This window comes from Gigantopelta aegis, chromosome 6 (genome assembly GCF_016097555.1).
Source record: "Gigantopelta aegis isolate Gae_Host chromosome 6, Gae_host_genome, whole genome shotgun sequence".
NCBI classification, from domain to species: Eukaryota; Metazoa; Mollusca; class Gastropoda; order Neomphalida; family Peltospiridae; genus Gigantopelta; species Gigantopelta aegis.
In genome coordinates, this window is record NC_054704.1 from 13,011,873 (window position 1) to 13,029,408 (window position 17,536).

Genomic DNA, 17,536 nt, shown 5'->3' on the forward strand with positions numbered 1-17,536 from the left:
TCTTTATAATATATTAGACAGGTTGATCTAGATGTATTAATATCATTGTTTACAGCAATGGCGGCTGGAATGAAAGCAAGATCTAACAGGACATTAACAGCATCGTCTACTTTACCAATATCTTGTCAAATATGCTTGGATACGGTAAATCTACAACGCATGCATTTATTGTGTGACGTGTATTTAGTTATTATCTAAATATATGTTTTATTATTAGGTATTTTGCATATGTATATTTGGTTTCTATGGTGTTTGAGAGCAATCCACAATCCTGAAAATTGAAATGATAAGATTAAGCATTTTATACATCCTGTAAATCTCTGCGCCGTGCATAGTTATGTTATGTTTCAATCTACTAATAGCTTCTCAATTAGTAATGGCTTTCTTTCGAAATAAAGTGTTTTCTGGAATTCAATCCCAGTGATTTTGCCTTTTCACTTGTGTGTCCTTTTGAATCCACAATGTTTCGCCCCCCCCCCCCCCCCCAGTTTGACCTGTTCGCCTCATGTACCAGTTCACCCGCATTGTTATCACCAGTTGTCATCGCCTATCCGTGGTATAAATAGCAGGCTTTAGTCATCCTTCTGTTGGTTAACATCGCAGAACATTTTTGGTGACCGCTGACATTGTAGTTTGTTGTATTTGTCAACAGAAAGAACCAATGCCAGCATTATATTACTATTAGTAGAGTTAAATTACCAGGATGTGTACCACCTCCTTATCGTGGGACCGACCATGGGTTTCAGTTTCAATACGATAGGTGCTCTTGAATACACCTAAAAAGTCTGTTTACAATTCAGGTATGAAGAACCTGCGACATAGCACACCTAAGAATTAAGCATTGATGACATTCATAATAACTTAAGATTCTTACGAAAGTAAAATTCTGCATGATCTGAAAATGTAAATCATACTTGCATGAAAGTTTGACGACTCCCGAACCGTGCATCTAAAGCATCTTTAGATGCACATGTGAGTGCACGAAATCGCCTGCAAATAGGGTAGGGTTGCACTAGAGGAAGCTCGGCACACACAGATGAGGCCAGACCACACATTCACGTCAACACAGCGAACTGACTTGTCCTTTTCACTATAGTTGACGATAGTCATTTTTTGCACCCTTGTTTTGGCTTCGTACGCAATAAATATAATATATCTTACCGTAATTTCACTTGAAATCCATATTTCGTAAAAGGTACAATTTTTTAATCACAATATTTTCTTGAAACATATTCAGGTGCATTAGTAATGTTCAAACTAAAAAAGTTCTATAGCAATTTTGCATTGGAATTTTTTAAGCATTCTTAAAATGGAAATATCATGTACCCAGTTTATGGTTTTTGTAAGGAGATGCAAAGTGATTTCATTCAAATTCAAAATTAGCTATATTATTACAATGCTTCGCCACATTAAAATAAAAACTGGTCTACTAACCGTGATCCCTATCAGTTTTCTATAACAAGCAGACAATGCTGTTTGCAAGTCGGTATGTTTTTAGTTTTCATAATTCTGGACAAAATATTAAGTTCAAGTTTTAAAAGATGAACAAAATAAAAAGTACCTTTTGTCAAATATATCATATCAAAATATTACTGTTGGATATGTTTTATTTATTGTGTATGAAGCCAAAATAAGGGTCCAAAAAGTGACTGTCGTCAACCTTAACTACGGATGCTGGTCAACTCACTCCCAAACCAACTCACCCTGACACTAACTTGCCCTACTTTACTATCCGGTAAGTAATTGTGGCAAAATTAAAAATGGACATCTACAACTTTGGTGTCATTTTATTTATTATTACGGTGAAACTCTGCTATTACGATCACTTATTAAATATTTTTATATTGGCAAGATCCTAATATCAGATAAACAATAAACTGTCAAGCCAGTTTTAACAACGTTTGTTAGTTTGTCCCTTATTTCCTTAAAGGGATGATTAAACAATGCTTTTGGACTCCCGACTGGTGTGCATATTCAACACTATTTAATGTACATTATTGCTTAAACTGTTTAATTTATTAATTTAATTAATAAAATGGTAGTGATATGAGTTGACTAAACAATGTGGGGCGAGTTGACCTGTTCCCACCACTACACTACAGGCACTTATTCAATTGAATTGATTGTTTGTTTTTTGACAGTTTGTGCCTGAAATAAAGTGAATGTCTACGAAATATTTAAAAAAAATGAACCGAATCTGTATTGAATATGTTGGGTCTGGATTTCGTTTAGTATTGTACTATATTTACAATTTTTTTTACAAAAGTCTGTAAAAGGTTAGCTTCTGAAGACAACATGGCATCCACTGGACACGGAGACAGATTTGTCCTTATTGTATTTTAGTTTTACTTGCAATCTGAGGCGGAGAAGGTACAACATATATTTTTGACTGTAAAAAAGTTACAATTTATGGAATTATTTTTTACTACCCGATTGACTAAAATAATACCTGTTTGATATTTAGTTAAAAAAATTTAATATGTTTGTTCATATTTCTATGGTAATAGTTTAATTATTTGAATTTATTTTAATATTTTTTAGGTCAAACAGCCAGTCTTATGCACCAACAACCATGTGTTCTGTTCAGCCTGTATGGATGTTTGGCTAAAACGAAACAGTCACTGCCCTGCCTGTCGAACTTCCATTTCTCCCAACAATCCTGTAAAGCAGATTATAGGTGACTATTAAATAATTATTTATAGATCTAGACAATGTGCTTTTCTGACATTGGACCTTCTTATAGGTACCCTATCGCACTGTACTATATCATTCTATACTACATCCGATGTCTACTACATGTATTTGAAAGCCATTGTTTGTGTTTTCCTGTCTGAGGAAGTAATAACAGTTGCCATGTTAGGAGCATTACAACCATGCACTAGCTGTTAATAAAACAATGTTGTTGGACTGCCATTGCAGGACTTGAACTCAATAATGGCACCAATTGCAATTGCCACAGGTCAGGGGCTTAACCGAGGGCATATTTCCAACACTGAATAAAATTATATTGCAGTAGGTTGAGGGAATAATTTTTGCTTTGTTGGCTTTATTTGTTGCAAAATTTACTGCTTCAAAATTGCTAGACAGCCTCAAAATTGCTGTATGTGAACATTTTGCCTGTATAGCAAAAACATGTAACAAATTGTTAATTTCTAACCTTGCCATTCAAGCCCTACAATTAAGAAAATAATCACGGCAAAACAATTGCTGCAGAAAAATAGTGTCCACAGCATTTTCCATGGCAATTTTACCATTAACATGTTTGCAACTCTGGATTGTAAGTAAATTTGAATGATGAGCTTGATACTTGTGTTGTTTGCCAACATGCTGTATGATTCAGTTACTCTCGAGTACCAGATAAACGTACACCTACGTTTATTAAATTTGTGAAAAAAATTTGGTGTCTACGCTTATTCAGCACCCTACGTTTAATTACATCTAAACAAAATGTAACCCCCTACGCTAATTCGGCACCCAATGCTTATTACAATTCTTAATTTATCAAATGCTTACATATAGTCTTTATTAGGGGTACCGATTTTCCGCGATCACGGAATCGCGGACGGAATTGCAAATCTTAAACGGAATTTACAATTTTCCAAGTTGTCAAATAAAATGCCAACTTTTGTGGTCAGATAATACATTTATTTATTTATTGTTTTTCTTCTTAATTGATCATTTGAACCATTAAGGCACAACAAAGTATGTTACTCTACGACAAAATGTAAACACACGTTTCCGAACATTGTTGGCCGCCATTTTGTTTTATCGCTCGGCTCGGTTTTATTTGGTTGGGTAAATTCCTAGGATGCGTTCGATTGAGTGCTCGCCTGTAAATCGATGCAACAGTTCATGCAAGCACTTTATATAAATTAATCAATTACACTTCATCTTTTCACCAAACATTGAAGATGGGGGTACTGAATTCTTAAAGGTAAATATGACTTTTTGTTAAAGCCGCACACCCTAGTTCCATCCAGCGAAAATAAATTATAATTTGGTTAATCTACAAACCTGTAACACACTTAGATCACGTTTTTATCAAATGGAGTGAAAAAGCAGGTTAGTTAGTATTCTGATGTCACCGGTAGATGTTGCTCGAAGCACAACAATGCCTACGTCACGACAAATTTGACAGACTTGGGGTGCGTTCCTTTCACCTCTCCTGGATATGTTCCAACTGTTCTGTCCTGGTTGTATCCCCTCTCCAGATATCGTAAGCAAAATTATTGGTTTTAAGGGTTTGTAACGTTTTGTATTGAGACACTTACTTGTCTGAACTTTATTGTTACTGAAAATGTTCACGAACTGTGAAGAAATATCTTACAAATGAACAACAAGCAAACGACAACAAATCGGATGTTGATTGCGCGAACCGTGCACGAGAAAACAAACCGTTTACACAGGAAGATTCGCTCTAAAAATAGATTGGACCTCGCTTGCTTAACGTTTTTTTCTCGAGTGCGCGCGGCATTTTAAGAAATACAAAAAATGCATTTCGTGGTTTTACAAACATCAGGATTACCAGGATTACCAAAAAAGCACTTCAGGTGAATGGAAATGTGTATTCTAAATAATAAAATGTAAGTAAAGTGCAATTTTATTTGTGAAAAAATGGGTTTAATAGCAAAAAACAATGCCGTAATGGTTAACAACTAGCCGTAACTAGGGCGTGTCCCTTTAAGCTATGTATACTAGAGTAGATAAAGTACAGTTCCTTTAGGATAAGGGGAACTGGCCCAAACTTTATCTACATTCTTTCATCTTTTTATATATATTTTTTTACATTACAAATTCCACTCATTTTAATTACAAATTCCACTCAACCTTTTTATTTTCACTTGCAAATAGAGTTTATTAGAAATTAGCGAGAAAAATTAGGCAGAGTTACATCCCCTAACCGCGTTCCAGTTCTGGCGCGTTCCGCTAACAGCTGGCATGGCCGATGACCACAGTTGTTTGTGAATCTTCAGCTGAGATTTATGCATACCAGCCCCTGGCATCATAAGTGTCCCCACCTATGCTTTAAACATAAAGAATGATACAGGTAAAAATTAAGTTGATGAAATTATGTTTTGTTATAATTGACCATGTGTTAAATATAGGAGATGAATCTAGCGATTGTTTTGGTTTTCTTGCATGGAACTTTTGGATTTTTTTTCAAAGCTGCAATCTCACCTCACATTAATTATCATAATTTCATTTAAACGTACAAATACACTTACAGTTTTAATTAATTGTGTGTGACAGTGACACAGTTGTAACAGTTCGATAATAGAAACATGTTTATAGTGAACACATTTTTTCATACTATGGAATTTACTACAAGTTATTTATTTCTGAGCCGCTTGTTTTCTAAATTACATGTACACATGTACACACAACAATAGTATATTTTTGTTATTTCCAAAACACTTATTTTTATTTTTACAGTTTAGCTAAATTTCTAGACCCTATGCTAATTCCGCACTCTACTCTTATTGTTTGTTTTTTTAATTTCCACACCCTATGCTAATTCCACACCCTACTTTTAATTGATTTTAGAAAATTTTCCAGACCCTATGCTTATTCAGCCCCTATGTTTATTAGGCACTCGAGAGTATATGAGTGGCGGTATTCGTTGACTGAAAGCGACATAACAGTTAACAGCTGAACATGCGAATGACGCGTGCACGGTCAAGAACAATGGGGCTGTAAGGGGATGACAATTTATCATATACAGCATAGGCAGTATGCACCGACATGCCAGTTCAATCTTTATCTTTTAATTATATTACATCAAAGTGTCAGAATATATTTAATATAATATAGAATTTAAGTAATTTTCTTTAAAAACGGCATAATTTATATTAGGGAATCTGTCACCAAGACCGAATGTCCCCCCTTTCAGTTCAACAAGGTGTAAGCCAGTGATCCCTGCAGTGTACTTGCTATGAACAGTTCAATGACCTAGTTGAAACTCACTTTAAAGGTAGGGTCAACTCCAACAAGAGCCTTATGTGTTTGAAAGATGCATACCCGGACCATCAACACATACTGATACTTTAGTAAATGAAAAATGCGTAATTTTAGAGTTAATAAAAAACCATGATTATTCCTGATAACTGGGGGCAGCCATTTTGTTTCGTTTTTGTGACGTCCGGTGGGATAGCTTGGGGCGAAGTGACGTCAGCTCCTGACTATCTCCTGTATGTACAGTGTAAAAAAAAGCAGTAATTTTCGACAAGGCGCTTCTCTTTGATCAACCTGACTTGTAAAACAGCATAAATGACGTAATAATATAATAAACTATTTAACTAAATATATTTCAAGTTGCATTAACGGAACAAAATGGGGTTATAGTATTTTTCTCTGTTAAATAATCCAAAGGAAAAATGTACACTGTTAGGCCTATTGATATGCTACGTTGGAGCAAAAATGACAACCCACGTAATTGGTCAGTTCTGTGGTTTTAGATGGAAAAGTCTACTTAATCAATAGTTTTACAGAACTATTTACAGTAATAAACCATGTCCATTACAATTTTAGGGGCGACAGGTAATATTCCACAATACCGGTATGTATTTTTGTGTCTAGACAGCATCAATTAATTGGCTCGTCTGGTTACCAATCAAATACACACCTGCCAATCAGGAATCACAGGTAGAAGCAACTAACAGCATAGACCAATTAACTAAGAAAACACTCTGTGTATCATTTCAGTACGTTGGTTAATGCATGAGCAAAACATTGTTAATTGTTTCGACTTGTTGTGTAGCCACTTTGACAATGGTATTTTATTTTGTATTGAAAAATAATATATATATATATAGTGCTGGATATACTTATTGCTGGCTTACTGGGATGTGTATTATTACAGAACATTGCTATGACTATCATCCCGCAAAAACAAGGTAGATTGTGTTTCTCTAGTTCTAAGGCTCATTCCTGACGTTACGCGTTAAGTATTACGTAACCTCGCCAGAGGGCGTACTCACTGAGATGGTACAAAATGGCTGCGCCCGTTATATATAATAGCCGTCAAATTTAACCGTTTTATTAATTAACTATACGATTATACGTGTTGATATTAAGCAATAATGTGCATTATATATCGTTGAATATGCATACCAGGCCAAATGCCTTAATTGTCCTCTCCTTTAACGCTGGATCGAGTTCAGCCAGACCCAAGCAGAAAAATGTCCGCTAGACTGGTTTAAGCACTTCACGGTAAACCAGATGGCCACGTCGGGAACCAATCAAATAGTTTGCGAACATTAGTGAAACATTTGCTGGTTGAACTTTGGATTGGTAATTTACGTATATTTTTGATCATGCCTGATGGAGCTGAGATTCAGATACTTTAGTAATAACGGTGCAATTACTGTTTTAATATTTAATTTTAATCTGTTTTCAGTTTACAAAGTATATTTTATTTTTAATAATAAGGGAAAAATACATCTTGGAAAAAATAAACAAATATAGGCCATGGCCAAAAACAATGCTGCAGAAAAATAAAAATAAACTCAGTGGCAAACCGGTTGCTTTTCTCAGTACTTTAAAATGATGAAACAACAGATATGTTGTGAGCCTTGTGACCATTAATGTCAAAAGCCTCCAAGACCCAACAGGCTGACAGTATTTCTACAGATCTTTTTCAGACTTATATTACATAATCTGTCATGTTAACCTTTCCCAGGAGGTTTGGAACACTACCAAGATGACAAAAGTTCGAATGCAGCTCTAAGAAAGACCAGATTTGACCTTCTCTACAAAGAATATGAGGTTTGCTATTTTCTGCTTTTCACAGAAGTTTGTTTAGCATTATACAAGCAGCAGTTAACATTAATTCATGAGATCAAATCCTGCAAAGATCAAATTAGAGAATGGCCAAACATAGTTTGACAGTTTCTGACAGTAGTTAATCACCTCAATACTATTTACTTGTATATAAGTATGTGTTATACAAATGTTTATGGATATTTTTATATGTATATGAACAATTAAAAAAGCAGAGGTGATTAAGAAGAAAGTGTTCAACCTGCCAAATAGACCAGTAGTTGAGAGATTGAACAGTCTACCAGAATATTAACAAGTCCTTCTCCATCAAATGCTGTTTGCAGAATAAAAGTTTGTTATTGGCCCATAGTTTAGATCACCTATTGGGCAGGAATCACCCGGTTTTAAAGTCTGCCACCTTTTGATCACCTCTGAACAGGCTGCTTATTCCAGCTCTTCTATTTTCTTGTATACCTTCAGTTTCAAAGACACACAGCATTAGTGGCCCATGAACACATATCTAGTTCACATGCGGCAAAATCTTTGTCCAAATTAACTATTTTGATAAGATGCCATCACTGTTTTTAGTGTGTGTGTGACATAGACCAGTGGTAAGGCACTTGCTTGATGCATGGTCTGGGATCGATTCACATCGGTGGGCTCATTTGGCTAATTCTCATTCCAGTCAGTGCACAACAACTGGCTGTGGTGTGTACTATTTTGTGTGTGGGATGGTGCATATAAAAGATCCCATGCTACAAATGCAAAAATGTAGCATGTTTCTTCTCTAAATCAATGTGCTTTAGTGGTGGTGTTAAACAAATATCTTTCTTTTTTTTACTGCTGTTAGCATCATTAGTATGAATAATATAACCACTTCTGAAGTTGATTAAATATCTAGACTTAACATTGATGAGTCTGATCCTTCTAATGCTGCTAAGAATAAATGTGTTAATGATTCATTATAACAAAATTGATCAGTTTAGCTCTACTGATAGGATGATCGATTAGAAAAAAGCCATAATCAATGGTGTGGAAAATTGATCAGTTTAGCTCTACTGATAGGATGATCGATTAGAAAAAAGCCATAATCAATGGTGTGGAAAATTGATCAGTTTAGCTCTACTGATAGGATGATCGATTAGAAAAAAGCCATAATCAATGGTGTGGAAAATTGTCAACTAATTGTTCCTCCAGTTTAGGTGATGGAAGTGATGTAAATATGTTGGTCTTTATTTTGATGTGTACATTTAAAAAAAATAATAACTAGTTATAAAAGGTAAAATTAGCAATTTTTAAGGTCTATCTCAGTGAACACACCAATAGGTGCATGGTCCTTACAATTCACATTATCTTTATGTTCATATAATTGGAACCGATTGTGTAATGGAAAGTTAATCATTTGGTGAAAATCTATTATGATCAATGATGAAATTCCCTCTGATTCCCATCAATAAAATATCTCCATAGCTGAAGTGTGTTCAGGATTGAAGGCATGAAGCTTACCGGTAATTGGATGTAAGTATGAGAATCAAGCTGAAATAAATAGTTGAATCCTGTTGGCTCGAACCCCATCGGTGCTCCAGAAAGTGTTCAGCCCATTGGGTAGTTCGACCTAATCATTCAGTGAACATCGTGTAAGTGTATCTCAGGACTTTGTTTTTAGTTTGAGCATTGCGGTGTAATCGATCCTTCCGAGTTCGACCCAATGAGATTCTACTGTATATGTCTAAAAATCAGAACAAAAATAATTTCATATTATATATATTAATAACAAAAATACAATACTAATACGTTTTGTTCAGTATTCTTCTGTTATCATTGTTTTAAAATTAAAACACTGCAATTTTTTGCATGAATTGTGGCAATTTGTTTTCTTTTTAAGGACGAGTTTGAAAAACTCCAGTCGGAATCCATGCTCCTGAAAGCTGAGAATGATATCTTGAAGGGTCGACTGAAATCCTCTTCAGGGTCCAGCCAACTGGTTAAAGATATGGATAAGCCCATCAGTACGGCCGATACAAACAAGTTGATGATAATTACCAAGAAACTGGAAGATACACAGAAGTGGAATGTCAGGATGAAAGAGGAATCAACAAGGCTGAAACGGGTACTACATATGACCATCTCATTCACCCACTCTGATCTAAGGGGAGTGTCTGTTCCAGAATTGATCAGATGGGGTGGGTGGGGTGTATATTTTATATATCCACCAGCCAGAAATAAAATATAAGTACCCTTTGTGTGCTCTTTGGCTCAGGGTAAAAGAGCACACAGATGGTATATTAAAATCGATTTACGTCAAGTGATCTTTCTACAATGAATTTACCTTGCCACCATGTTAACTATATAAAGTATCAACTATAAATACATTTCCGACTAGCATGTGATTTTGTTCATGTCTTGATGAATTTAAAAATTACATCGTCAGGGCTCACACTGAAACAAACGGCCAATTTTCAGAAGTGTAGAGTATTTACTTGAAAATCATTAAAATGTGGTTAATTTGAGGGATATTTTATGAGGCAAAGTCTAAATTTTATAGCCATTTTGTATACAAATTAGCAATTGGCTAATTTGGCAATGTACAGGGTGAGTCTTGTATTGGTATTTTATATTATTGAGCATTTTTTTCCAAAACTGTACTGTTATAGATTAGGTTTGACTTTCATGGCGAAAATATTGAGTTTGAAAACATGTCTCTTTCCACAGATTTGTGTGTTGGATAATCGGTAGCTTGGGCGGACTCAACTTTTTCAGCCCAGTTGGGGACTTGGTGATTTTCAGAACTACTGGGCATCATTAAACTTACTAACATATATAATAATTGACAATGATGAATCTCCACATTTAGTTTATTCAAGGACAGACACAAAGCCTCAGAATGATACTTACACATACGTCACCGCAGCAGGTGGAATTAAAGGTGCATCATAATCATCATATAACATTACACTAAACTGACAAAAAAGTCAGTGATAGAGATCGAACAGTTACAAAAATATTGAAAAATAAAGATTACTGCTGGCTTTTTAAAATATATATATATATATTTTTAAAATATATATATATATATATATATATATATATATATATATATATATATATATATTTTAAAAATATTTGATGTAAAAAAACCCAGTCAGTTGGCTGAATTGGAACCTTTATTTGTTGTCATTTAAAATAATATGTTAGTTGGCAAGATTCGAACATATTACCCAACCTGCATAGCATTTTGACAATCCATTGAATAAGAAATGGGTTCCCATAACTTGTTTTCATGGAACCCAACAACAGCTTCCGATGGGTTCTCATGATCTCAGAGCACGGAACCCAAAAAGTGTTTCCCATGAAATTTAAAATCCTATGACTTGTTGAACGTAGGAGATGCAAACATTTGTTGTGCCCGGCATTGCTTTAGCAGTAATCTCAGAATGCTTGTTTATTTAATTGTACTCAGTATTTTCTGTTCTTACTGTCATCCTTGACTGTGTCAGTGGTTATGGTATATGTTGTTTGTTACAATAGACCGTATTTAATACTTAGATGGTCAGTTTAGAAGAAAAAGAGAAAAGGAAAAGTAATTCTGGTTTTGTTCCTCTCCTTTTGCAACTCATTGTATCTCTGAAGTTATAATTTTCAGTGAAAGAAAGAAATCTTTTATTTAACGACGCACTCAACACATTTTATTTACGGTTATATGACGTCAGACATATGGTTAAGGACCACACAGATTTTGAGAGGAAACCCGCTGTCGCCACTACATGGGCTACTCTTTCCGATTAGCAGCAAGGGATCTTTTATTTGCGCTTCCCACAGGCAGGATAGCACAAACCATGGCCTTTGTTGAACCAGTTATGGATCACTGGTCGGTGCAAGTGGTTTACACCTACCCATTGAGCCTTGCGGAGCACTCACTCAGGGTTTGGAGTCAGTATCTGGATTAAAAATCCCATGCCTCGACTGGGATCCGAACCCAGTACCTACCAGCCTGTAGACCGATGGCTAACCACGACGCCACCGAGACTGGTAATTTTCAGTGAATATTTAGTATAAAACAATACCTTTCAACTTTTTATTTACTTCAATTTCAGGAAAACTCCAAACTGAAGGACGAAAATGTTTATCTAAGCCGAGAAAATGAAAAACTAAAAATAGAACTTTCCAGCAGATCACCACATAAGTTAGTGTATTTATTGTTATTGACATTTACAGTATTCTTTAAAAAAAAAAAAGCCATCAAATTGATTTACAGTTTGACATAAAAATATTAGATTAACACTCCATGCAATGCCCAAGACATTCAACTGCATTTTCAACTTTCTATCATCTCTTAATATTGTTAAACATTTATTTGTTCGTTCGTTCGTTCGTTCGTTCGTTCGTTCGTTCGTTCGTTCGTTCGTTCGTTCGTTCGTTCGTTTGTTTGTTCGTTCATTTATTCATTCACTCATTCATTTGACTATTTCAAGAATCGGACTAACTATCAGAGATTACCAACATCTTGTAATACTCTTATATATATATATATATTATTAATTTTAACATTGCATTTAATTTTGCCAAATGAGTAGGTTAATAACTATAACTTTTGTTTGTCAGGTATGGTAGAATTACAGTTGCAACCCTGGAATCCCAAGTGGAGAAGTATGAGAAGGAAATACAACTGCTGCAAAAGGCTCTCGAGAGAAGTGATAAGTACATAGCAGAGCTGGAAAATATGAAATCAGTGAGAGGTGATGGTGGAAATTCAGTGACCAGTAAAGATTTACGACACAAAATAGATTTAGCTTCAAAAGACAAATTTGACTCCCTGAGTGGATTTGGATATAATGAAGTCAGTGGATCAAAGAGACAGCTGTTTGGTGATGAGGAAAATGGTAAGCATTCTAGAAAACCGTCCGCTGATTCAATTACTTCTGTTTCTGGGACACGGTTAAGCTCTGATGACATGAAGAGACAAGGTCTGGATTGGGAACTTTCCAGTGATCCCAGGATCAAAGTGGCAGCTGGGCAGAATGAAGGTACATCTCCATCGAAGCTTCCAAAGAAGGTTTCCTTTTCTCTTCCATCAAATGAAAAAATTAATTTATTACAAGCCCAGTCAGGTACTTATTCCGAAATCAGAAAGAGTGACCATGCTCTTCCAACAAGCAAATCATTTGGGACGGCATTGAATACATCACCTAAAGATGCCAAACAATCCAAAACCATTTTGAAATCCAAAGAGAACAATTTTACTAACAACAACAGTGACCTGAGTGAACCAGACTTTAACATGAGTCCTGTGAATTACAGAGGTCATGACCTCGACCTCTTCAACTATGGCTTGGATGATACCCAGACAATTCAGAGTGAGTTGGATGACTTGAATATATCACTGACGCCAGAGCTGAGTGACTGCATGAAACTTCTCAACAGGGCTGAGAAAAAGGTTCATGGTCAGGAAAGCACAGATGTTCTGAGCCTTCCCAGGAATGAAGTTCCCACATCCAGTGTTAACAGTCATGATCCTCTTTCAAATGTACCACGTAGCTCTGTGTCCAGTGCAGATTACTCTGGTGATTTGGACAGAGTGTTGCAACACACCCGCAACACAGATCCTCTGTACAGTTCAAGCACAAGTCATGCATCGGTCTATAGTTCAAGCACTAAGAATTCTCAGTCAGTTAATTCATATTCTGGGGACTCTTTGAAAGGATGGCAGCATAAGTATTACAGGGAAGTTGATGCAAATCCGTATGGTGGAAATCCAACCCACTCACTCTATGGAGAAGCTGACAGGTCTAAATACAGTACAGATTTAACCAGTTCATATCTAGGTCACAGTTTTCCCAGGCAGTCATCAAGTTCCATTTCCAAACAACACAAGCATGTTGAACGTGAAAATGGTACTTCTCATCTTGATGAAAGACTTCATCAGTTGGGGATTGTAAACAACTCTGAAGGCAAAGAGCGACCTTTAGTGTCTTCGGTTAATTCAGGTGGAGGGTTTGAGCCTTTAAATGGTGCATTGGGCTTGCATAATTCTTCCTACAGATCCGGTTCGAGCAGTGTTAACAGCAAGTCATACCTGAACCATGATCCCCTGAAAAGTTCTCATCTCTATAGCTCTAGTGGAAAAGGGTTATCCTCGGACACAAAAACTGACAAGAAATATTCATCCCTGACCGATATTTCAGCAGCAGCCTACTCCATACATTCAGATGCATCCAAGCAGTCCGTCCCAAAAAGTTCCAGTTACAATGATTTGTTATCAAACACAAGGATTCGAAAATATTCCTCCCTGACCAGTTTACCAACAGATTCTACAGTTCCACCAAGCTTTCTTGCTCATTCAGACTTACCCATTTCATCTAGTCGTCTGCTGCCCTCTGACCACGTTCCAACTCTGTCAGGGTTACATTCTCTCAAGCAAAATTCATTGCCTTCCTCTTTGTCCAACCTGTCCAAAGCACTTCCATTTTCTAGCCAATCAAATGGTTTGTTGTATCCGTCTTCCCAGTCACGTCTGCCATCATCTAATTACAACTTTTCCATGTCTTCATCAGGTGCTGCTACAGGATCATTACCATCAAGCTATGCTGCTGCAGCTTCCTTGAAGTCCATGCAGACATCTGGTGCAGACATCACGCGTCCCTATTCCTCTGTCCTTTCGTCCTCTGTAGGTGCTTCATCAAATACATTCAGTTCATCTTCGAGTGCTGGGCGATCTGCCAGTTCAAGTTACATGAATCCTGCGACATCAGGCTATGGTGGTTCTGTAGCCTACATGTCAAACAAAGATGGAATGGATGTGCCTAAAGCTTGGACTGATCAGGGTGATATTCAAGAATTGGAAAGACCGGGGAACTATAGTTATAATTCCAACATTGATTTGTCATCTACGAATTCCGACTCATTTTTGCCAGAACCGAAAAAGAGGCTGTTTGACAGTTCTGACGATTTTAACTTATCCATGAGTCCCATTAAAGCTACAAGGATGTTGTAGCAGGGATTTATGTCTGGATTGTGAGGTACCTTTGATGTCACTCTAAATATATTATAATCAAGGTGACATTGTGCAAGGATGAATTGTGTTTCATAGCTTTGGACCTTGTTATCAATATAGTATCAGTACAGAAACCTGGTGAGTAATAAGGGTCTGATTCCGTCCATTACATGTCACATTTTCACACTGCTTTTAGTGTGTAGCCAAGGTGATTCCTCTATTTTGGGTTAGACCATCATAAACTTTAATTAGGCTACAGAAAGGCTGATCAAAGTAAGCTTGTGAGCAGGTGGTTGATGGACAATGAGTGCTATCCACCTACCTTTACTGCCAAGATAAGAACGGTTGACTGGAGTTCTCAATCAGTACGTGTGTAAAGACAATGATAATTTTAATTGGTGTATATTTTTATACAAGTCATGATCAAAGTTCTGAGTGTATATTTTTATTTTTTACACTGGTGTGAACATCATTTGTTATTTTTGGTAACAATTTCAAGACATATGACTGGTTGCTTTTAGGTGATGACCAGGTCGCCAATGCCATACCATCCAATTAAAAAAATAGTATCGACATCGATTACACTGTGACTATAGTTAACCTGACATTGATTAGACTGACACATAAGTTAGTTGCAAGCACTAAGGCCGTAAATAGGTTTTAGTCCGAAAATAGGTTTAAATTTGCTTAAAATCTGGTTCTTACGGATATGTTACCAATAGAATATTACATTTGTGTCTGCTAGATACCATTTATTTTACATTTAAAACTACACAACTCACTTTTGCTTGTTAAATAAAACTCGTAAAATAATGGTATCTGAAGGCCACTTGTAGTATTCTCTATATCGGGTCATGATCAAAGATTGGTATCAAATGCATTGTTACATTACCAGGATTTGTCATATTTATGCCTTGAAAAATACCACCTTTGAAAATAAGCACATGAAGAAGTTTAAAAATTTCATACTCTAATTTTTAAAAAGTGCATTGCTCAGTGTAAATCGGTCACATGTAAAATGTGTTTCAGTATCCTAGGCATTGGAAGATGCTATCAAGCTTTTATTTTATTCATTTGCCTTTCATTAGAGTGGGGGCAATGCATATTATTGCCACCTCACTAGGGCTTAATACCTTCCACGCTTGTAAGTGTTTTATATGTAACATTAATTTATTGTGTATTTTGTTTTCAATTATTTTATGATTAAATACTATTCATATATTTATTTTTTATTTCTAAATTTAAATAGGCTTAAGTACAGTGCATTTTCCTGTTTTTATGCCCATGGGCATCATCTTGTGTGAGCTTGAATACAGAAACCCCCAGTGTAACTTGTTGAATAGATGCCAGTGTTGAAATATCAGTGACAATATCGGAAGTGATCTGAAAAAATAAAAACAAGAAAGCATGAAATGGGAACCAATCTTCACATGCTTGAGAATCCCTGGTAGTGATAAGTAAAGTTAATACTGTTGATTGTATTGTTTTATTATTTTTTTGGAGAGAAGTTGCTAGTTAAATTTTTATTATAAATTTTTATGATTTATTGTAATTATTTGTATTTATTCAAGACATATTTATTGAAACAAGTATCTTTATTAGAATAAGAATGTAAACTATTAATTTTTGTGTAAATAGAACATTTATAAAAGGATAATCATCGTGATCCTTTCCTGCATGAAAAGAGTTTTATCTGGTAATGTGGTCTACATATTATTTGACCAAGAGATTGCTAGATGGATATTTAAATGGTGAGATGCAGTATTTAAAGCTGGAGATTTAACTTAGTTACTTACTTTAATGCCATTTACATGTCCCTGTATTATATTTTATTTAAATGTATGTATGTTACATATTTTGTATTTAAATCAAAAGCATGTTATGTAGAGAAGTGGGATGTAGCCAAGTGGTAGAATGTCCACCTGAGGTGTGATGGTTCATAAGACCAGAGGTGGACTTGTCCCAACCAAAGATGGACCTCTCCTGTCTATCCAGAGGTGGACACCTTCCGTTTGGATCCAACCAGAGGTGAACCTCTCCCGTCCCAACAAGGTGGACTCCTCCCAACCAAAGGTGGACTCCTCCCATCCCAACCAGAAGTGGACCCATCCCAACTATAGGTGTCAACCTCTCCCGTTCCAACCAGATGTCGAACCCTTCTGTACCAACCACTCGTGAACATATTGACTGGTACCATTGTCTTCTATCACATCATATTCATCTAACTTTATGTAAAACCAGCGAGCATAATTACTCGCCCTCCAGAAGCCACTGTGCCCCACAACTGGTATATCAAAGGCTGCGTTACAGTGGTCTTGTCTGTGATAAAGTGCATAAAAAGATCAGGTGTAGACAAAATTTCAATGTAATGAAATGGCTGTAGTTAAAATGTAGAGGTAGGCCTACTCCTTGTTTAAAAGTAATCTTTTGTACTGCTGGAGAAAGACGAATACTGTGCCTTGATGTTTTTTCAGTCCCATCTCCTAGGCGAGGTCTGTCTTTGTGAATAGTTTATTTTAAATAGGCATGAATTCAATCTGTATGTTCCTTTGTACATGTTTCAATTTTTATTACAATGTGGGGTGCACATCCCTTTGCTCAGGATCTGAATATGTGTTGACATCAGAGTAGGTACAGGTAGATATCAATGATTGGGTTTAGAAAAGATGGGGAATGTGCCTCACTGTCCTGCTCACTGTGAGATACGATCTGCTGTTAAAGAATTATATTTATTGCCATATACATACCTTTATATTTATGAATTATTTAATAAAATATTTTAATTAG

The 17,536-nt window shown here is 35.9% G+C and overlaps 1 protein-coding gene across 2 annotated transcripts; it reads left to right on the forward strand.

Moving 5' to 3' along the window:
* Positions 1-57: 57 nt before the first annotated feature.
* On the forward strand, positions 58-17,536 carry LOC121375247 (ORC ubiquitin ligase 1-like). Of its 2 annotated transcripts, none has more exons than XM_041502578.1 (7): positions 58-144; positions 2,542-2,677; positions 7,679-7,764; positions 9,644-9,868; positions 11,853-11,941; positions 12,361-12,638; positions 14,310-17,536. In XM_041502578.1, the coding sequence occupies exons 1-7, from the start codon at positions 58-60 to the stop codon at positions 14,747-14,749; spliced, it is 1,341 nt and encodes a 446-aa protein (XP_041358512.1). In that variant the 3' UTR covers positions 14,750-17,536. The 2 variants fall into 2 exon arrangements, with proteins under 2 accessions (XP_041358512.1, XP_041358513.1); XM_041502579.1 differs by having other exon boundaries at positions 15,999-17,536.